Here is a 23,310-nt window from a genome sequence, read left to right as displayed (position 1 = left end):
GACAAATGGTTAAAAAAAATGACTGACTGCTCCACTCCGTGGCTGCCAGCGTCTCATCAATCAACCACAGGGTGAAAGCACATTGAAGTGGGTTAAGCGGGGAGGTCGGATCAAAACTCTCCATTACAAAAAAAACCCTGGTACAATTAGAAGCGGGGCCACACTGGATCAAACTGCATGTCTGACCACAGCCTTGGTTCACCAGCTGCAGGGCCACAATTATCCATGCTTTTGTAGCATCTCTGCTGGGCTACTGTAACATATTCTAGGTGGGGCAGCCTTTGAAGACTATTCAGAAGCATCAATTGGTTCAGAATGCTGTAGCAATTAGGGTGCTCACAGAGACTGAACTCAGCAAGCACCTCCTATCCTGTGCCAATTCCATTGTCTGCCAGTGTGCTCCCAGGATCAGTGCAAAGTGTTTACCTTTAATGCCCTAAATGGCTTAGATCCGAGGTGGATCACCTCCACCCATAGACACAGGGTCAGGCTCTGAGGTTGGCCAGGGAACCTTATTGAAGGAACTTCATATCAGATAAATTTGACTGATGGGACCCTTTTGAGGGTTGACTTGGTAGCTATCCCTGCTCTTTGGAATTCACTAACTACTGTTTTTTCTTTAGACGCTTTCCATTGTCAGCTGAAAACTTTTTAAATCCAGAAAGCATTTGACCTTAAATTTTGTCTCTAGTGCATGTTATTGTAACCCACTTTGTGTGTTTATTTTTTAATAATCAGTAATGAATTTAAAACTTCAAAAGTTCTTGGACAGTCTGCATGCAGACCATAGGCTGTAGCACTCAGCCAACTCCCTCCCCTCTACCTGTTCTTCATTAAATTGCTATTGAGAATCTATGTGGAATACGATGTGATGTGGTAAGGGAGAGGGTCAGATTTGGATTTGGAAGACCTGGGTTCAGGGTGCTGGACAAAATGAACTCTTGATCTGATCCAACAGGGCTTAATCTGTATTTAATGTTCCGGTGTAGGAGCACTTACTTATATGGTTGCCAGCCTCCAGATGGGGCCTGGAGACGTCTCTGAATTACACTGCTCTCCAGACTCCGGAGATCAGTTTCTCTGGAGAAAATGGCTGCTTTGAAGGGTGTACCCTGTGGCAGGGGTCCCCAGTGTGGGGTTAATGGGTGGGGCTCCCGCCAAGCAAGAGATGTGGTTGGTCATTGGAGATCTGATATGCTGTGCAGATTAAAATCACATTGGTTCAGTTGCAGCTGCCACTGCAGTGTTGGTTTTACTCTCTCACACACTCCTTTATCCCAGTGTATTTTTTTTAAAAAATACTTCTCTTGTCCCCGGCACTTGGGCTTCCTCTCTCTGCCTCCTCCGGCAGCCATTTCTGTGGTTATGCCCACCACCACCACCTTGTTTCAGACGTCCAAAGATGCCCACAGGTTCAAAAAATTGGTGAACCCTGCTCTATTCCCTCCCAACTCCACCCTACCCAGGCCCTGCCCCCAAACCTCCAGGAATTTCCCAACCCAGAGTTGGCAGCCCTATTTACTGTAGGACATAGGATGGCAAAGGAGGATGTAGCACTTTCAGGGTGCTGTCTCCCTTAGCACTTGATGCTGAAACTGTGTGAAATATAACACTCTTTTCTTCATTCATTCTTGCCAAGTCGGTTAAAAATTAAAATTCAGGCAGATTTTATTCATTTCCTTCTGTGCCTAGAGTAAACAGCAATAGACATGATAAAAAACCAAACATTAGGTGAGTCTCCTTGTTGCTATGTGGTGTTTGCGTGCATGCACGTGCGGTGTATACCAGAACCTGAGTGACTTCTGATTGGTCTGGAATAGAAGCTGATATCCAATGAGCACCACCAATGTTTCCTAGCAACAACTTTTTGCTAATGAACAAAAGCCATTATGACTTGGTCTAGAAAACTTTTTTTTTTGGGGGGGGGGGGGGGATCCTCACAATAAAAGCCTGATCCTGTGTGAACAATGTCAGCTGCTTATGAAATGAAGCGCACAGGAGAAAAAAAGAGTGGAATGAGGGTGTGTCTTTGTTAGAAAACCATCTGTCTGCTTTTTCTGTTGCATTGCCAATTATGACAGGGTTGCCAGCTTACTTCGCCAGCCGGTGCTCATGTGCCTCAAATGGCAGCAGCATCTGTAGACATTAGCCAGTGAGATGCCTTCTCTCTTGGCTGGGGAAAGGGTTGGCTGGTGGTCAAGGCACCAGAGCCCTCCCAAACAGCAGCTGTGGATGAGGTAGCTAACCCCTCCCATTACTCGCCCGGAGTGTTTTTTTCTTCTTTTAAGATAGAAGTGCTTTAATATATTAGTCACAGCATTGGGTAGCACTGACGCCTTTTTTCTGGCCCTGCTCTTCTGCCCAAACTAATTAAGCAGGAGGACCGTTACTAATATCTATACAGGGTTCTGAGGACTGCTCTGGGAAATATCCTATCCTATACAGGGGTCATTTCGAAGAAAAAGAGCTGCAGGAGCTCATTAGCATACCTAATAAGCTATTAGCATAATAGCTCATAGGCATATGCCACGACCCCTGACATCACCGGAAGTGATGTCAGAAGGGGAAGCAAAAGGGGGGGAGGCATCTTCAAAAGCCTCCCCTTCCCTTCCCCAGCTGAGAAGGGGTTTAAACTTTAAACCCCTTCTGTCTTCACTCCCCCCCCCCGCCAGCCTTGCTTTCCCAGCCGGCCTGCCAACGCGGGCTGGGGGGGGGATGCAAAGAAAGAAGGGGTTTAAAGTTTAAACCCTTTCTCTCTCCATTCTATTTTAAAGGGCCATAGAATAGAATGGCGAGATAGCACGACTCCAGAGAGAAGGGGTTTAAAGTTTAAACCCCTTCTCAGCTGGGGAAGGGAAGGGGAGGCTTTTGAAGATCCCCCCCCTTTTGCTCCCCCAGCCAGTCTGCCAAGGTGGTGGCCATTGTATTCTTGCCATTGTATTCTGTGGGGCCATAGAATACAATGGAGAGATCGAACTGCTGCTGCAGCATGACTCTAGACTGAAGGAGCTTGGGGGCGGGGGCGGAGAGCTGGGGGCAGGGCTTGCTCCCACTGGGGCTGCCGAAGCGGTGCTCCAGTGCGATCCGGCCCCAAACGACCCCTGATCATATTATTAGCACTTTCCAGCTTTCCCATTGGCTGTGCTGTGTACTCCATCAGCCACTGGCCCATCAACCGCTGCTCAAGAGTACTCATATGCCATTGGCTGGGTGCTGGGTCCACTCCTCTCCCCCACCCACTGCCAGCTTGGCCACTTCCCTGTCTGAATAAACTGCCAAAATGGCTGTGTCTCCTGATAGACACTTCTACTACTGCTTGGCTCCTCTATGCCTGGCTGGCTACTGAGGTGGGCCAGCAGCCATCAAACCATTTTCTTCTCCTCCTGCTGTGCAGCTCACTTTTCCCTCAGTGGCTGTTGCTAGGTAACCAAGCTTCATTCTGTCAGTAAAAAGGGGGGGAGCCCTTTCCAGGCCTACTTTGGCCAGTGTGGGGAACTCATTGGGGCCAGTGCTGACTGGGGTTGCTGGATCCAGGTTGGCAAATTCCTTGATATCTTGTAGTGGAGTCTATGGAAGCCAGAGTTTAGGGAAGGGAGAGGTCTCAGCTGAACAGAATGCCATACAGTCCACCCTCCAAAGCAGTTCTCCAGGGGGAGAAAGAGATCTGTTGTTTGGAGTTCAGTTGTGTTATACCAGGCGATACCACAGCCAGTGTGGCGTAGCAGTTAGCATTTCAGAGCAGGGTCTGCAAAACCCAGGCTCTTGCTGTGGAAGATGAGTGGGTGATTTTGGAACAGTCACAGACTTTTCAGCCTAACCTACCCCACAGGGTTGTTGTGCAGATCAAAAGGGGGAGAGGAGAATGATGTGAGCTGCTTTGGTCCCCACTGTGGAGAAAGACTGTACTTTTCCTCCTTGGGACCATTGTTGCCAGTCTCCAGGTGAGGGCTGGAGATCACTCAGAACTGCTCTTCAGGTGGCAGAGATCAGTTCCTCTGGAAAAAATGGTGCACTCTGTGTCATTATACCCTGCTGAGGTCACCACAGCAAATTAACACTGAATGCCCAAGGCCAAGGCACTTGCCCAGAGGCTCTTTCTAGAGCTTCTTGTATTTATTTCCACAATGGGCCTTATTCAAAGTTCAAGAATAAATTGCAAAAAAAAAAAAAAGGAAAAGCCCTTACGACAATTAAGATCCTTTGCTGTGATTCCTTCTTTAAAATTCCTTGAAATAAACAATATAAATTTATCAGTAGAGAATAAAGATCTTCTGGTTTATGGCGACACACAGGCAGACACATCTCCTGGATGTCCTGGGGATGTAAACTGCACACCAGCATGTGGCAGGGGGTCCGACGGGTCGTGACCCTCCCGGAGCCTTGGTAAAAGCCTCCCAGCCAGGGGGCTTTTGAGGAGCGACCTCTTCGATGGCCGAAAGCCGGAGAATTGAGGTGCCCCTCTGCCCTGAAGGTCCTGCCACTGAGTGACCGTATGGTACAAGTGCTGCTGACCGGGACAAGCATTGGAGATCGGGCGAAATAAATGATGACGAGCGAGACCGAATGGCCAACAACAAACTGTGAGTCGGGTTGATGCGAGCATGAAAATATAAAAAGAAGCTGCCCCCCCCCTAAAGAGCAATGGGAAAGCAAGTGGGGGAGGGATTCCTACCAAACGCATAGATGAAACACGGAAGGAAAGAGGGGGGAGCAGAAAAATAAGTGACTAAAACTGTTTTAAGAGACTTACCAGAGTGCAGGAAAGTGTTTGGGCGAATATCAGAGACTTTAGCAACTTTTTTGAAAAGTAAACAAATTCAAAAAGTTGGCGGGAAAGAAACTGGAGAAAGAGAAGCTCCTGAAATCAAAATTAGGGGCCAGTCCTCGAACGGATGAGGTCACTGAGCTCTCAAAACTCTTGGCTGACTCCCTGCGCACCCTGCTGGACGAGATCACTGGCATTAAACAACTGTCAGTAATTGGGCAGAGTATGGCAGCGCAGCTGATGCAACTGACGCAATCCTTAAAAGCTATGGATCCACAAGGGTTAAGCTGACACTAAATATTATGAAAATACAAAATTTATTCAGGTGTACACATTTTAAAACTTAGACTCATTAAAAATATACCATTCAGACATAAAAAACTTCTCAACATTCATACATAGATGGGTTAGTGCTGTGCAACTGAACCAAACGCGTTTCGGCCCCCCCAAAGGGCCTACTTCAGTGGTCACAATTCCAATTACAAGTTTGACATACATAACCCTTGTGGATCCATAGCAACTTTTTGGGTTGAGTTTTCTCCCCCCCCTTTTTTCCCCTTCCCCCTTCCCTTCCTTTTTGTTTGTAGCAATCCTTAAAAGCAACAGAGCAAATGGGAGAGAAGGTGAAGGAAATGGACGTCACTACTAAAAAAATTAAGAAAAAGGTGCAAAAGCTGGAAATGAAGCCAGCTACAGAAGAGTCAAAGCTTTTACAGCTACGAATGGATAAAGCAAATTTGGTCCTATGGTTTCAAGGGGTCCCGGAAATTGAAGGAGAGAATCTGAAGCAACGGCCGAGTGAAGCAATAGCCCCAATGACAGATTTAACAGTGGAATACCTTTGCAGCGAGATGGATGTGGTCTACAGGTCCTATTCATCGTACATTAAGAAAAATAATCTGGCTTGGGAAATAGTGGTCAGATTCTCGAAGAGACACGTAAGAGATGCTATTTTGAAAGCAAATTCGGGAACAGTCTTGAAAATTGGGGGCAATAATATCAGGATTTTAAAAGATATTCCATTTGATACAAGACAGAAGAGAAAGAACCATAAAGAATTAATCCTTTTCTTACCAACAAATGGCATCAGTTGCAGGTGGTTAACCCCAGAAGGCGTCATTTTCAAGATTAATGATAAAAAAGAAAAGATTGACTCTGTTTTTAAAGCATGTGAATTTCTGCGGACACAGCTTGAGGAACCAGAAGAGGTCAAAGAGGAGGAAAAAGAAAGCAAATCTGATGACGAGTTGGGCTCGGGGTCTTCGGACGAGGACTCCCACTCTTAAAAGTGGGCAGCTGCCCCCAAAAGCCCTTATAAACGGAGGATTAGAAAAGATAAAAATAAATAAGGACTGAAGGACTCTGATTTGTGCCTGAAAAAATGTTGAAATAACTTGGGGATGCTCAGGGAATTTCTTTAAACGATAATTAATCTAACACAACCGACTAAGTTCATTGTATTATTAGTAGCTTTTTGAAAATAGCATGGTGTTAAGATGATGTATGATCTCCTACTCTTGGGTTTTTAGTTAGTTGTGGGTCTTTTTTCTTTATTCCCTAGATGTAGTTCCCTTTCCTATATTTTCTGTTGTAGTTTTGTAGTCTGAAAAAAAATCCAATAGGGGGAGGGGGAAAAAAGAGAATAAAGATGACACACACACACACACTTCTCCTCCTCCTCCTCCTCCTTCCTCAAGGGATTTGGAGGAAAGATCATGTAGCTGTTTGTGGTGATAACACTTTTGCCCAAATCTGACTAGAAATATCTATCTTACCTGCGGGTTTTTGGTTGTAGTTTTTATTATGGACATTTCTATATTCTTTACTTCTTACACTATATCTCATGCCTCCCCTAAGGAGTTCCCCACTCTCTCCTCCTTCATTTTGCCTCCTTTGAGGCAGGTTAGGCTGCAAGAGAAGAAGAGAGCGAGAAGCAAGAGTGAGACCGGCCCAAGGTCACCCCATGAGAGGATTTGAGCCTGTGTTAGCCTGATTGCTCTGAGTTCTTATCAGTTTTGGGGAATATGAGGTATATAATAAATAGCAATAGGCAAAAAGGGAGCAAACACCTGTATATACAGAGGTCCCGCTTCTTCCCGAGATACTGGAAATAGACACAGAGGCTGGCTTCAGTATAAAATGTTTTCTTTTTACTGGAGATTCTTCACACACAAACAATACACATGCACACACACACACAATTAGATAGACAATCAAGAGATGTTCGCATAACAGTTCACTGTGCCTATGGGCGCCGTTGGTTAATTTTGGAATGGGAGGGAGGCACTGCTTTACATTGTATCTAATCTATAAGGCACACTTCGGAATTCTTTGGGTCTTCGAGAGCGGTGGAGTTCCTTCTCTCCATCACATGATAACTTTGAGAGTACTCGTTCCTTTCCAGCTCGTGCATTGGCGAGCTCGGCCGGGAGGAAGGAGCCAAATATACATAATAGGGAGGCGCCCCCCCCACCGCTCTCAAGGAATCATGGGTACAGTACTTTTAAGTTAAAATTTCATTTTTAAAAGCACATCATGACTTAGGATACACAGAATGATGACACTGCTTAAGGCATTGCATTTAGAAGATCTAATTTACGTGGTATAAGGCATGGAAAGACAAAACTGTAATATGGAATGATGCTTCTGTGTAGCCCGTGCCTAACGCAGAGAGGCCAAACCATTCTCCCCTTTGGAGGGGGAGGGTCTTCTGATCCATACTTTGAGCTCAGGGGACTGCACTCCAGGATTCTCCTGCACAGCTTTGGCTGTGTAAGTATTGAGTTCAAGGAAATGGATCAGGAGATTGTCTCTCCTTTTAACTGGGGCCTTTTCGGCTCCAAGGGGGACGCTGTCAAGGTGTACCCCTTTTTAAACTGAAGGCTTCCTGTGGGAGGCCTTTAACTATTACAGTCAAAAGAATAGAACCAAGTACAAAAGCACAAAACCCTTCAGGAAGATCCCCAATGGATTCTTCCTGGGATGACTGACACATACACAGGCCCTGACAAGGGAGTACACACTGTTTGAATGGTGCATGCTTTTCAGGGCCGGGAGTTGCTATGTATCCAAATGCATAAACTTCTATGCATGATGGGTAAAACTCTTAATTTAAGAAAAACTAGACAAGGATGCACATAAATACATTTAAAAGTTAGATTTCTAGAAAAGAATTGTAATGTATTCAGATGCTGCCCTGAATGCATGAGGAGGTATGTGAATCCTCCCATAGAGAAGCCATGCAAAGCTTCAAGCTTCGGCAGGGATTCGCGCCGAAAAGTATTGTGGCCAATCAGATTTGAATGAATGTAAGCGGGACCGCTTATGATTGGTCGTTCATGCGGTCAACCTGATAGGTTGGTTTAATGTACAGTAGGTGTGGCTACATTAGCCGGAATGCTTAAATACCGAGCAGCTGAAATGGACAAGCTGTTCGGGCTATGAGGAGTTGTACCGTGTCAGAAGAAGTCGATTGAAGAGCTGAATAAACTTGAGTTTTGCTGAATCACTCTCTGACTATTATTGTTAAGCACGGACTTAACAATTGGCGACGAAGGTGGGATCCAGGAGCGGGTAGGCAGCCCCGCTGGTCCCGACCCAACGACGGACAACCAAGAGCAGCAGCTCGTCGTGGCAGAGCAGCGACAGGCACCACCAGCACCGGTGGCAGCGATCGCAGCTATGGCCAATAGCCCGAAGTTCGAGGCATTCGAACCAGCGACCGAGGACTGGGATGCCTACCTGCTGAGGTTCAGGTTCCACCTCGAAGCGAACGACATCACCACGGAGGAGAAGAAGCGAGCCACCCTCCTGAGCTCTTGTGGCAAGAGCGTGTTCGATGTCGCCAGGTCTCTGGTGGCACCAGCGGACATCGGAACAGTGCCGTTCAAAGAGCTGACGGAGAAGTTGAAGGCACACTTCTCCCCGCAACCGTCGGAGATCGCTAGCCGGCACGCGTTCTTCAAGAGGAACCAAGCGCCCAACGAGACGGTGTCCGATTTTGTAGCGGCTCTACGTAAAGCGGCCAGACCGTGTAACTTCGCCGACGTAGAGGAGGCCCTGCGAGACAGGCTGGTGTGTGGCATGCGGGACGAGCGGCTTCAGCAGCGCCTGTTCGCAAAGGCGAAATTGACCTGGGCCGACGCCTACAATGAAGCCATCGCAGCGGAGACAGCGGACAAATCGACCCGTGAGGTGCGTCAGCGTCTGGCTGCAACAGAGCTACGCGTTCACCACCAGGGGTCCGAAGGAGAGCGTGAGGGCGCGGCTGAAGACGTCTGCGCTGTGAAAGGGCCTGCGAACCAGCGGACCCAAGTGAGGACTTCGCCCACTCCTCCTTGCACCGGCTGTGGCGGCAAGCACTCCAGAGAAAGCTGCTGGACCAAGGACGTCGACTGCAGAGCATGCGGAAGGCGGGGCCACATCGCTCGTGCTTGCAGAGCGCCAAAAGTTTCAACGCCCTCAAACAAGCCCAGGTAGCAACGTTCCCGAGCCGCACAGCATGAAACCAGCTGCCAGGTCGTACGATCAAGCGCACCTTCGGTCCAACGAATCGGAGGCACCGGCAAGATCAACGTGACGGTCCATCTAGACGGCGTTCCGTGCGGTGTGGAGGTCGACTCGGGATCGTCGGTGACCGTGATTTCGTCCAAGTCGTGGCAGCAGTTGTTCCCCACCAGGAGTCGTCGCCGGCTGAAGCCAGCAGACACACAAGTGTCCGACTTCCAGGGCAAGCGTATACCTCTGGCAGGGAGGGATACGTTTGAAGTTGAGTTTAAGGGGAAGCGGGCGACCCTTTCATTGTTGGTGGCTGAGGGGAACAGAGTGAATTTGCTGGGGCTTGACTGGTTTGAACCGTTGGGAATTGCTATTTCTGGCATTAATAGTGTAACGAAGAATAAATGGGCTGTACTGTATAAGGAATTTACTGATGTGTTTGGGGGTGGCCTGGGAAAATATACGGGACCCCCAGTAGCGTTTGAACTTGATCCTGCCGTGAGGCCGGTTCGCCTCAAGTATAGGAAGGTTCCTATTCCTCTTAAGCCCAGAATTGAAGCAGAGCTGGACAAGCTCATCGAGCAGGGCGTGTTAGAGCCAGTTCCCTTCAGTCGGTGGGAGACCCCCATTGTGACCCCTGTTAAGCCGGACGGGTCAGTACGCATCTGTGCTGACTACAAATGCACCATAAATCGGGCATTGCAGCAGCACTCGTACCCAGTACCGGTAATTAGCCATGTCTTGGCATCGTTGGGGGGGGGGGAAGTTTTTGCGAAGTTCGACTTGGCCCAGGCTTACCAGCAGCTCCCCGTGACCAAGGAAGCTGCTGAGGCACAGACCATTGTAACACACAGGGGGGCGTTCAAAGTAAACAGGCTCCAATTTGGTGTGAACGTGGCCCCAGGGATTTTTCAGGGCCTCATGGAAGGGCTGTTGAGGGGGGTACCAGGGACGGTCCCTTATTTTGATGACGTTCTCATTGCGGGGAGATCCGATGAGGAACTTATGCACAGGGTCAGAGAAGTGCTCAAGCGTTTCCGTAAGGCCGGATTGAAAGTAAAACAATCCAAATGTTTGATAGGGGTGGATAGCGTGGAATTCCTGGGGTTCAGAGTGGACCAAAATGGCGTACACCCCACAGACGAGAAGGTGAGAGCTATCAAAAATGCCCCTTGCCCCATGAATAAAAAAGAGCTGCAAGCCTTCCTCGGGCTGCTCAATTTTTATCACGCCTTTCTCCCCCACAAGGCGTCCGTGGCGGCACCTTTACATGCGCTCCTTCACAAGGACGCAAAATGGCGGTGGGGTGCTGAACAGAAAAAGGCGTTTGAAGGGGTGAAATCATTGTTGTCATCAAATGCAGTGTTGACCCATTACGATGACCAGAAATTGTTGGTTTTGGCCGCAGATGCCTCTCCTTATGGGGTGGGGGCGGTATTGAGTCATGTACTGGAAGACGGACGGGAGGCCCCCGTCGCGTTTTACTCAAGGTCGCTATCTGAAGCTGAGAAGAACTATGCTCAAATAGACAAAGAGGGACTGGCGCTGGTATCAGCAGTTAAAAATTTCACGATTTCTTGTATGGCAGACATTTCCTACTTGTGACGGACCACAAGCCGCTGCTTGGGATCTTTGCCCCGGACCGGCAACTCCCAAGCATAATGTCTGCCAGAATGCTCCGTTGGGCCTTGTTTTTGTCGGCCTATGACTATGACCTGGAGCACCGGCCGGGCAAGGCCATCGGACATGCGGACGCATTAAGTCGTTGCCCGCTGCCCGGCCGAGATTTGGACCCTGCGCCAACGGCCTCTGTGTTGGCCATCGAAGAACTGCCGCAAGCACCCATCACCTCCAAGGACATTGCCGCTGCGTCGGCTAAGGACAGTGTAATGGCGGGAGTTCTTAACTGGGTTTGGAGGGGGTGGCCGATGGGTGCTATGGAGCCGGAATTTCGCATGTACAAAGCGCGCCAAAACGAGCTGTCTGTGTCTAAGGGCTGTTTACTGTGGGGAAACCGGGTGGTGGTGCCTCACTGCCTCAGACAAAAAGTGCTGAAATCACTCCATGAGGGCCATCCAGGCATGGTCCACATGAAGGCACTGGCCCGTGGTTATGTGTGGTGGCCCGGGCTTGATGCGGAAATCGAGGATTGGGTCAGAGTGTGTGAGCCCTGTCAGCAGGCTAGGCCTGAGCCGTCAACCGCCACTCCGCAGCGTTGGGAGTCGGCGGGAAAACCTTGGTCGAGGCTCCACCTAGATTTTGCGGGGCCAGTTCAGGGACAAATGTTCCTTATTATCGTTGATGCGTATACGAAATGGTTGGAGGTTGCGCACATGCATTCCACCACTTCCGGGTCTGTCATCAATGTGCTGCGGCGCCTGTTTGCGACCCATGGTATACCCGATGTATTGGTCAGTGATAACGGGACGCAATTTACATCTATGGAGTTTGAAAAATTTCTGGCTGATAACGGAATCAGGCAGATTACATCGGCCCCATTCCACCCGGCTTCGAATGGCCAGGCGGAAAGAATGGTAAGAACCACCAAAGAAGCACTGAGTAAATTGGTTTATGGTGACTGGGGGGTAAAGCTAGCTTCGTTCTTGCTCAGACAGCATGTTACCCCTTGTTCAGCAACTGGCCGCAGTCCGGCCGAAATGCTGATGGGCCGGAGGCTGGCAACCCTATTAGATAGGTTGCACCCGGACCTGAAGTACCTTAAACCACCACAGCAGAGTGAACAAACGAAGGTACGCATATATGAGAAAGATGACAAGGTGTATGCGAGAAATTATGCCAGTGGTCACTTGTGGCTCCCAGCCACTATTGTTGAAACTGTTGGGTCCAGAATGTATGTGGTACGACTTGCTGATGGTCGCAAGTGGCGTAGGCACATAGACCAGTTGAGGCAACGGTGGGCGACTGACCGACCCAACGCGTTGCCAACTGAGTCAATAGACCCCGAGGACCTTCCGAGACCTCCCCTGGAGGCGAGTGCTGACGGACCTGAGGGCATCAGCACTGTTCCCGAGGCTGGGCAGACCCCTCCTCTCGAACTAAGTGTAACGGATGGAAGTGTTCCTGGCTCTGAGGTCCCAGAGCCAACCGAAGTGCCACTGACGGAATCTAGCCCTGAGCCGAGTCCACCAAGACGGTCTCAGAGAACGAGACGTGCACCTTCCTACCTGAGCGATTATGATTGTTCGTAGTTGTTTTTGCTTAGGGGGGAGGGAATTGTAATGTATTCAGATGCTGCCCTGAATGCATGAGGAGGTATGTGAATCCTCCCATAGAGAAGCCATGCAAAGCTTCAAGCTTCGGCAGGGATTCGCGCCGAAAAGTATTGTGGCCAATCAGATTTGAATGAATGTAAGCGGGACCGCTTATGATTGGTCGTTCATGCGGTCAACCTGATAGGTTGGTTTAATGTACAGTAGGTGTGGCTACATTAGCCGGAATGTTTAAATACCGAGCAGCTGAAATGGACAAGCTGTTCGGGCTATGAGGAGTTGTACCGTGTCAGAAGAAGTCGATTGAAGAGCTGAATAAACTTGAGTTTTGCTGAATCACTCTCTGACTATTATTGTTAAGCACGGACTTAACAGACACTTCAACCCTTAGCACAATGTCCATGGGGCTCAAGTTTGAAACCAGATAAACCATGCACTATAACAAAGGGTGGATTTGAGGGGTAGGTGGAGCAAAACTCGGGCAGATTAAACCATGCTGAGCGTATGCTTGGTTGAGCTCAGAGGGGCAGTATACATGGATTCTCCAGCTGCTAGACAGCTTGGACTGCACACCTAATGTTCCTGCTCAATTGCCTTGAACTCAAAAACCTGCACAGCCAAAAACTCTCAGGAGGAGATTCTCCGTCATCCAGAGAATGCTCCGCTGTCGGTATTTGGCAATATAGCTTCTTGAGTTCGGTAATGGCGTCAGGAGTCCTTAGTTTAAACAGCAATGCCAGATGGCTGTTTTGAAGTGTTTCATGTGTCTAGGAGCACATCTGGAACAGGGCAACCTCGGGAACCACGGGCACATCGTCTCAGGCTCTTGCTGGCGCGTGTCTGGCATCACAATCTGGTCACCTTACATCAGAGTCCCCTTTGTACATTTTACACACAGTGGATTTATGTGCATAAGAGAGCACAAAGCTCCTTGCTGGGCAACACCTGGGTCTCCCGGGCCCTAGTTTAGCACTCTAACGACTACTCCACCATGTATATGGTCATGAAATTAGTCATACCAACTTACTATAATGAATTTCTCTACAAATTCTCTACAGATTTATCTATAAGGAACATTTGCTTTACTTTCCTGTTCCATGTCAATTTCATAAGGAATGCCCCTAAATTCTATCTATCCATCCATATGGGGTGCAGAGGAGAGTGATGAGGATGATTGGGGGCCTGGAGACCAAGCCCTGTGAGGAAAGGCTGAGGGACTTGGGAATGTTCAGTCTGGAGAAGAGGAGGCTGTGGGGGGGGGGGGACATGATTGCTCACTTTAAGTAATTGAAGGGCTGCACTTAGAGGAGGGCAGGGAGAAGAAGAAGAAGAAGAGATTGGATTTATACCCCGCCCTTCACTTGGAGTCTCAGAGCAACTTACAAACTCCTTTCCCTTCCCCTCCCCACAACAGACACACTGTGAGGTGGGTGGGGCTGAGAGAACTCTGACACAAACTGCTCTTTTTCAAGGACAGCTGTGCCAGAGCTTGTGACTGACCCAAGGTCACATCAGCAAGTGCAAGTGGAGGAGTGGGGAATCAAACCCGGTTCTCCCAGATTAGAGTCCACGCACTTAACCACTACACCAAACTGGCTCTCACACCAAACTGGAACTGGGAGCTGTTCCTGTTGGCAGCAGAGGAGAGGACTCGCAATCATGGGTTTAAATTAAGGGTGGGAAGGTACCAGCTGGATATTAGGAAAAACGTTTTTACAGTAAGAGTTGTGCAGCAGTGGAATCAGCTGCCTGGGAGGTGGTGAGCTCCCCCTCACTGGCCGTCTTTAAGCAGCATCTGGACGAACATTTGCCAGGGATGCTCTAGGCTGATCTGGCATTGAGCAGGGGGTTGGACTAGATGGCTTCCAACTCGGTGATTCTATTATTCATCTATCCACTGAGTGATTGATTCCACAAAGAAACTCAGGGTGACATGCATGGCTCCGTCCCCATTTTATCCTTGTCAAGTAGGTGTGTGACTGTTCTTTAAAGTCACTTAAGTAAAAGGTAAAGGATTCCCTTGCTTGAAAGCCAGTTGAATCCAACTCTAGGGGGTGGTGCTCAGCTCTATTTGAAAGGGTATCACTTAGAGGAGGGCAGGGAACTGTCCCTGTTTGCAGCAGAAGACGGGACTCACAATTGTAGTATGAATGGGAATATAAAGATTTTCATATATAGGTTTTTTCCTTCTTGATTGTTCATGTTTGTATTTCTCTGGTTTTTATAGATTTGTTCTTTAAGTAATCTTTTATTAGGATGTTATAAAGGCCTGTTATATAGAAGGCTTTCCTCTTGTAGGTCTGATATTGTTAGCAGACAACATAATAGGTACAAAGTTCATGATTCTGTAGTTCATAGGGCAAACCTTTCAATGTCTGGGTCAGATAAGATTTTAGTCTGATATGAAGATTCCTTGCCCATTATCATTTAGGTTAGGTTAAGTAAACACTTGGTTTGACGTAGATATATGTTTCTTTATATCTGGCCAATCAGAGGATTATTAATCAAATTACCACTGTCTTTTGTAACCAATTATGCTGTTTGAATATTGTTTTCTTGATGATGTCAGTCCATGTATAAAATATCATGTATTTCCTGGATATGTTCAGAATATGCTCAAGAAGAAGATGAAGAAGAAAAAGAAGAAAGTTGTCAATTTTTGGTTAACTGTTTGGTCTAATCGTTTTCCTATTAATTGAGGCATTTTTCCTGAATATGCTGAGAAGGAAGCAGTCAGTTTTGATGGGTCCTTTGGCCTAACTGTTTTCTGTATTTCATTACAATAAAATACAAGAACTTCCTCCTCATTTGACTTCATTTTTGACATGGAATCTAATATGTACAACATGCTGTTCAGCATCTTAACCTCTGAGCCACCACAGCTCACTTACCAATCTGCAAATTTAAATCCTACTCTCTATTTTATTATTTATTTATTTATTTAGTATCCTGCCCTTCCCACCGTAGCAGGCTCAGGGCGCCTTACAGAATATATATATAAACATTAAAACAAGACATGTTAAGAGAGAAAAGTTAAATTAAAACCATAACATATAACATTTAGATTACAAGGCACATAAATATTAATAAAAGATGGTGGCGTTCTCTCAGCATCGGGTGGTCAACTAGCACCATAGTCTGGGTTCTTGCCAGGCTGTTAGTGGTTAAATGAGTGCTGATATTGGGGGGGCCGGGGCCACAATATTGAAAGGCGGCACCCTAATAGAAAGCCTGGTGGAAGAGCTCCGTTTTACAGGCCCTGCGGAACTGTAGAAGGTCCCGCAGGGCCCTGATGTCATCCGGGAGCTCATTCCACCTGTAAGGGGCTGCCACAGAAAAGGCCCTGGCCGTCGTCACAGCTGGCCTAGCTTCTTTAGGGCCTGGAAGAGCCAGACGGTTTGGGGACCCCGATCTTAGTGCTCTCTGGAGAACATAGGTCCCTGACCCTATAGGGCTTTAAAGGCAAGAACCAGCACATTGAACTGAATCCAGTATGCTATGGGCAGCCGGTGCAGTGCTTTTAGGGCAGGCTGGATGTGTTCCCGCACAGGAAGACACAACAACAGCCTCGCCACTGCATTCTGCACCAGCTGCAGCTTCCGAATTTGGGACAAGGGTAGCCCCATGTAGAGAGCATTACAGTAGTCCAATCTCGAGGTGACCATTGCATGGATCACTGTTGCGAGATCATTGCATTCAAGGAAAGGAACCAACTGCCTGATCAGCCACAGTTGGTTAAAGGCAGACTTTGCAGTGGCTGCTACCTGGGCCTCCATTGTTAAGGAGGCATCCAGGAGCACTCCCAGACTCCTAACCTCCGGCGCTGGTACCAGTGGCACCCCATCGAAGGTCGGGAGAGGGATCCCTAACCTTGGCCCGCTCTGACTCAGGCACAGGACCTCTGTCTTCATTGGATTCAATTTCAGTCGACTCAGTCTGAGCCAACCAGCCATGGCTTTCCACGCCAGGTCCAGATCTCCTGGACTAGAGTCTGACTGGCTGTCCAACACTTCATCTTGTTCCACAACCCAACACTGGGTGAAGAACTGGATACTCAGCTTGACCTGAACGTATGAGGAAGGACTGCTTTAAACCTGTTTCTCTGTTTTGTTTTGTTTTTCTTCTTCTTCTTCTTCTTCTTCTTCATCATCATCATCATCATTACTACTACTAGTAGTACTACTACTACATCATAAATTACAATTGTTTTGTTTTTCTTTGCCCCAGAATCCTTCTCTGAGTTACCTGGTTGCCTTTTTAAGAAACCAGCCCTGTTAGTCTCACTTCAGGGTATTCATACATCGCACTACATTAGTAACACTGATTCTTCCCATTTGTTTTTGATTGGATAAGCAGCACTGAGATATCAGAGATCCTGTGAGTGGCTGCGTTCTGGGTGCCTAATCAGTGGGAGCAAGAAGCATCCTTGTGTATGGTCTGGTTTACAGGCACACATTTCTCCACTACACCGTCAAGAGATAACGTGTGTGTGTGTGTGTGTGTGTGTGTGTGTGTGTGTGTGTGAATGGGCACCACTGGCATACTTACAATTCCAACATTCCACAGAGGAGCAGAGAATGAGCCCAAGGCAAGGCTGACTTCATAAGTGTGTCCCAATGTTACCAAAGGCTCTTGCCTGTTTGTTATACATTTAATTTGTTCATTCTCCAATAGTTTGCCCTCCATGGATTTTGCACAGAAGGACAGGGATGATATGAGTTTAAAATTCTGAGTGCATGCCCTATTTTTACTCTGTTGGCATACAAAGATTGTACGAGTTGTGCTTCCCTTAGTGCTCCCACTCCAGCATCTCTTCTTGATCACAATTATCCTCTGAACTGCACTTTCCTTTGTAAAAGAGGTGTGTGTGTGTGTTAAGTGCCTTCAAGTCGCTGCTGACTCATGGTGACCCTATGAATTAATGTCCTCCAAAACATCCTGTCGTTCACAGCCTTGTTCAGGTCTTGCAAACTGAGAGTTGTGGCTTCCTTTATTGAATCAACACCTACGTTGGGCCCTCCTCTTCTCCAGCTGCATTCAACTTTTCCTAGCATTATGGTCTTTCCCAGTGAATCTTCTCATAATGTGATCAAAGTACGATAGCCTCAATTTAGTCATTTTAGCTCCAAGGCTTGACTTGATCTAGAAACCCTTATTTGTCTTTTTGGCAATCCATGGGATCCATAAAACTCTCCTCCACATTTCAAATAAACAGCTTTCTTTCTGTCTGCTTACTTCAATGTCCAACTTTCACACCCATATGGCCATGTGAATATAAGAGTCACAGTTTCATTATTGAGCACTAGGTGGCGAACTTGGGCTGCTTAGTTTTGTTTTCTTGTGCCTATATCGATTAGAGGCTGTTCTATGGCATGCCAAACACAGTTTAAGGATTGAACCAACTGCCCCCAGTGAAAATGCACACATTTCCCCAGAATAAATAGGACTTGTGTGCTCAACAGAAGGAATAATATTCGGCATTGAGACAGATGGGATTTTGCAGTATGCTATGCAAAATTTGCAGCCAATTCCATTGGCGCACCTAGCACTTTCTCAGAAGGCGAGTAACTGTAGAAAGTACCTTCATGCCTACACACTGGTGTCTGCAGAAATTTATGAAACTGCTGAATTATGTGTGGCAACTACCATCCCCAGTAAGGACTTCCCCCATACTGGCAGCTTATTGCATCTGCCCCCCCCCCCCCCCCCCTCTTTATCAGGGAGGCTATAGTTCCTGCCTCTATCACACTTCACATCTGTCCTCCCTGCCTGTCAGCAGGCGCAAACAAAACCTTTGCCCCTCCCCAGCAGTTTCCCCCTGAGAGAGTGAAATTATTCATATAAACACATCATACAGGTATAGAATTAGGAAAAAAACCACCCTCGTAGCCAGAAAGTAGAAACAATATATATAGAAATTTTATTTTATTTTTTTATATTTATATTTACATTTATATCCCGCCCTACCCCACAGGCTCAGGGCGGCTAACAAGGGCACTGAGTGCCGAGTTAAAATAACATATGATTTAAAAACAATAAATTACAATAAAATATCATAACAAATTATAGCAAAATTTAAGCAAGAAGGGGAGATCTTAACCTCACATAGCTATGTCCTGCGATCTTGTCCTCAGAGGCGTGTCCAAGCACCTCGCTCCACCCTTGGGGCCAGGCAAACAGATGTTAGTACACCAGGGCATAGGGGGTACAGGTGGAATAGTGGTGGCGGCGGCTCCTACTCAAAAGCCTGGCGGAAGAGCTCCGTCTTGCAGGCCCTGCGGAACTGAGAAAGGTCCCACAGGGCCCGGATCTCCTCCGGGAGCTCCTTCCACCAGGTAGGAGCCGCCACCGAAAATGCCCTAGTCCTGGTCGCTGCCAATTTAACTTCTCTCGGGCCTGGAATTGCTAGGAGATGACACCCTCCCGACCGAAGTGCCCTTGGGGGAACATATGGAGAAAAGCGGTCCCTCAGGTAGGCTGGACCCTGGCCAATCATGATCCTGTTTAGATGGGAAGATTGGCTAATTCTTTTAGTTAGATGACATCCTTACCTAAGATACCCTAGGGTGCACACGAAAGCTCATACCCAGAATTAAACTTTGTTGGTCTTAAAGGTGCCTTACTGGACTCAAACTTTGCTTCAGACCAACAGGGCTGCCCACCTGAATCCATCTTGCCAGGTACACATCGGCTCAGTCACTCTGACTCAGTCACTTGTTGACTATCCTGCTGCCTTTGGAAGCAAAATCAGCCAGCAACATTCTGGAGTAACGGTCAGAATGGAAAGTTTATGACCATTCTTTATTTTCCAATCGGAGCATTTGTGATATTTATAAATGGGCACGGTTTGGATTGGTGGTTGACTAGCATAGTTCTAGCTGCACACCCCTAGTCCAAGGATGTGTTGATTCTGTAACAAGTAACTAACAGGTAAGCATCATATTCTGTTTTTGCAGTTTCATGGAAAAGTTCATGTGGTTTCTGTTTGCACCAAACACCCCCATATTTTAGACAGGAAAAGCCCCAATATGCTAAAAACAGACGTTCCAAGCCCACAGGCAGGATGGGTCTTTGTCTATTTACCTGTTTATGTCAGTCTCTTTGAACAACAGGGACATAGAAAAGGTTAGCTTAAGGTTACATGGGGCAATGTCCTAGTATCATTTTAGGACAATGTTGGGCTGCTTTGAGTGAAAAATGGTCCTATAAATGATCTAATCTCCCTCCCCCTCCAGTTCTTTAAGACCTCTTGTTTTTGAATTGTACCTACAGACTCAGGATGAATAAAGTTGAACTGTTTAGTGAGGGAAGATTTACAATTTCTTACCCTTGCTGTTTTGACTGGAAATTCCCCAGTTTTGATTTAGCCCTTGTGCAAAACCAGGCTTTGGTTATTTCTTTTTGCACCAAATATGTTTCCATCTTGCAGTATTATTTGTGTGTCAGCTTTATCCATAACAAGCAGGGAATCTGAGATGAACTCATGGGAGACGGAAACCCCATCCCCCCTTTGACACCTGCTTCCTTCCCTCTTGCTGTATTTTTTCTCCATTCAATTGACTTGGGGGGTCTATATTACCCCAATGCCTTTCCAATAAACCTGTGGGGATTAAAACAACACAGAACAGCTGACTCCTGTATTGCAGAAGAATGTACAGCGTGCAGAGTACATATGTTGGGGGAGTTGACATCTTTTGTATAATTTAGACCCCTTTGCATTTGGTTACGTCCCTCAATTATATGAAGGTTATTCTATGAGATGGGGGGTGGAGGTTGTGTTGACGATGGGATGGCATATTTAAACAAAACACTTCCCCTCTCTTGATTGTTGTCTCGATGACAGCCACCATTCACACTGAATTATTTGCATTGCTAGGAACAGGGAGTGAATTGAACCTGCTTGCAGCTGGGATCCTGGTAACAGGATGTTTCAAGCTGGGGACTTATGAAAACTCTTTTCATGGACGTTACAGAGGGTCGGCTGTTTCCAGGCTTTTAACTCCTTCCCACCTCCTCACGTGGGTCGTGCCCGGCTCCACGCAAAAGGGAGGAATTTACAGCAGCGGTTCAAAGCTGGCAGATTCAGAAGTGAGCTGCAGTCCAGCTGGGTTTCTGAGGAGCCGGTGGGGAGAGGACCTCATCAAGGCCACTACTGTCACGAGTTGACGCCAGATCTGCACTGCGGCCAGAGCAACTTCCAGGCGCTGGGCTGAGGCACAGATGTTCCCATTGTGGGTCCAGGCAGAGAGCTTCCTTGGAGAAATCAGACGGCTTCACCGCTCAGTCTCCCTTGCTGGCCCCCCCCCCCCCCAATAAAACAATGAGGGTCTCTTCTTCCTCCTCCTGCTTTCCACTGTCAGTTATTTCCCCATGGTTCTCAAGTGCCTACCACCCTTCAAATTATGGTTACTAGCCTTTGATTTCAAAATACTGTTCCTTCCTCACAAATGTACTGGGTAAGGAAGCGATGCATTGTTTTTTCATGCCGGCCACATGACCACGGAAACGTCTTCGGACAGCGCTGGCTCTTCGGCTTTGAAACGGAGATGAGCACCGCAACCCTAGAGTTGGATTCGACTGGCTTTTGAGCAAGGGAAACTTTACCTTTACCTTAAAGGTGTTGTATTGTAACAACAGCCATTCCTCCATTATCTGCACTCCCCACCAGCTAGTATCGAGAGGTATACTGCCTATGAATATGGAGGTTGATTTCCTGTCCTGACTAATAGCCTTCAATAGACCTTCTCTCCTAGTAATATCTCCCTCTAAAAGCCCATTCCTGTGGCTTAAGGATGTTATACAGGATAAAGTAGTGCTGATTCATAATGAAAATTGTTATTATATGAGTAATAATTCTGGGAGGGAAGACTAATTGCAGAAAGGAAAACTGGAAGTTATCAAGCAGGCCCACTCTACTTAAACACAGCCTGACTCACAAAAAGCCCAGTCAGATCGTGAATGAGGGCTCTTTGTGTTGATTCAAGGGAGGCTCCCTCTTTCCAGCTTGGGGGGGGGGGACTCCGTGAGGCACAGGGAGAGTTGTAAGCAACCCAAGATCTTTTCGAACCAATTCACACTTTGTGGACGATGCACACCGCTCTGTTTTTATCCAAGACCTGATGTAAACCGTTGCTTCCTCCTCTTCCTTCTCTTTTTATTGTTGTTTCTGTTTATTTATCAGTTACAGGAGAAAAAGTGAGAGGAAATCATAAGCAAAATCAAATTCTCTCTATATGAGAAGAAAAGGTTACCTAGCCTTAAGATGAGCCAAGGACATTTTTACACACACACAAACACGCATAGAAGTACAGAAATATAGAGGTGGAGTGATCTCAAGGGTCATCTAGTCTAACCCCCTGCACAATGTAGGAAATTCAAAACTACCCCTTCATTCTTTCCCTCCCGGGACCCCTGCTCTGTGCCCAGAGAAAGGCAAAAAACCCTGCAGGATCTCTGGCCAATGTGGCCTGAAGGAAAATTCTTTCTTGACCCCAAAGTGGTGGTCGGCATTACCCTGGGCTTGTAAGAAAGGGCCATGAGAGCTAAGCACTGGATCATTCCTTCCCACCCTCCCTCTCATGATCTGCCTGAATTCACAGAATCAGCACTGCTGTCAGATGGCCATCTAGCCTCTGCTTAAAACCTCCAAAGGAGGAGAGCCCACCACCTCCCGAGAAAGCCTGTTCCACAACCGCTCTAACAGTCAGGAAGTTCTCCCTAATGTTTTGCTGAAAACACTTTCAATTTAGTTTCAGTCCATTGGTTCAGGTCCAACTTTCTGGGGCAACAGAAAACAACTCCACACCTTCCTCCATATGTGTCAGCTAGCTTCCATTGTCATTCCGGTTCCTGTGTAGTTCCCTGCACCCCCTCCTGTTCTGGTTAAACCAACGCTTTGAAATAAACCTTACTTGCTTTGCAACGTGGAGTTGTTTTGAATGCTTGGGATCCAACATTGTTAGGAATAACTACAGGTAACCAGGGAAGGCATAATAAAGACATTTGAACCGGAGAAGGACCAATGGGTCCAGTTCCCGCTGGCGGGAATAGACCCTACAGTTCGCGCCCATTGCATGGGAACGCAACAGTTCTATAATGTCAACACAGGTTCAGTTCACATGCGAGATACCCAAAACATCCTAGGCGAAGCTCTCCCCCTACACCCAGCTGCACGACCTTGGCAAGTTCCGCGGACTACATAACATAACTCAAGCAAACAAGGAACGAGAGGGAGGGGGTGCAGGGAACTACACAGGAACCGGAATGACAATGGCAGCTAGGTAAAGGTTCCCACAGTAAAGTAAAGGTAAAGGTTCCCTTGCTCGAAAGCCAGTTGAATCCGACTCTAGGGTTGCGGTGCTCATCTCTGTTTCCAAGGCGAAGAGCCAGCACTGCCGGAAGACATTTCTGTGGTCATGTGGCCGGCATGACTAAACACCAAGGCGCATGGAACGCTGTTACCTTCCCACTGTAGTGGTACTTATTTATCTACTTGCAATTTCTTGTTTTCGAACTGCTAGGTTGGCAGGAGCTGGAACTAGAGACAGGAACTCACTCTGTCATGCGGCACACTCGGGTCTCGAACTGCTGAACTACCGACCTTCCACAGCCTGCAGTTCAGCGTCTTAACCACTTGAGCAACAGAAAACAACTCCACACCATCCTCCATATGACAGCCCTTCAAATACTTGAAGGCTATCATATCACCTCTCAGTCATATCTCCAGGCAAAACATATCCAGCTCCCTCAACCTTTGCTCATAGGACTTAAGACTCCAGACCCCTCACCACCTTCATTGCCCTCCTCTGGGCATGTTCC

At 47.4% G+C, this 23,310-nt stretch overlaps 1 protein-coding gene across 1 annotated transcript in view; it reads left to right on the top strand.

The window, feature by feature from the left end:
* Positions 1–8,533: 8,533 nt before the first annotated feature.
* The window catches only part of LOC107124469 (uncharacterized protein K02A2.6-like), a gene marked incomplete at its 5' end in the record, with an annotated part of 55,472 nt that continues 40,695 nt past the window's right edge, over positions 8,534–23,310 (top strand). Inside the window, 4 exon segments of the mRNA XM_015427943.1 lie at positions 8,534–8,798; positions 9,258–10,820; positions 10,823–11,415; positions 12,040–12,087. Coding sequence (XP_015283429.1) covers positions 8,534–8,798; positions 9,258–10,820; positions 10,823–11,415; positions 12,040–12,087 — 2,469 coding nt within the window.

Source organism: Gekko japonicus, unplaced genomic scaffold, assembly GCF_001447785.1.
Source record: "Gekko japonicus isolate JY-2015 unplaced genomic scaffold, Gekko_japonicus_V1.1 scaffold789, whole genome shotgun sequence".
In the NCBI taxonomy this organism is placed as follows: domain Eukaryota; kingdom Metazoa; phylum Chordata; class Lepidosauria; order Squamata; family Gekkonidae; genus Gekko; species Gekko japonicus.
Note: the sequence above shows the minus strand (reverse complement) of the source record. Positions and strands in the feature narration are given on the sequence as shown.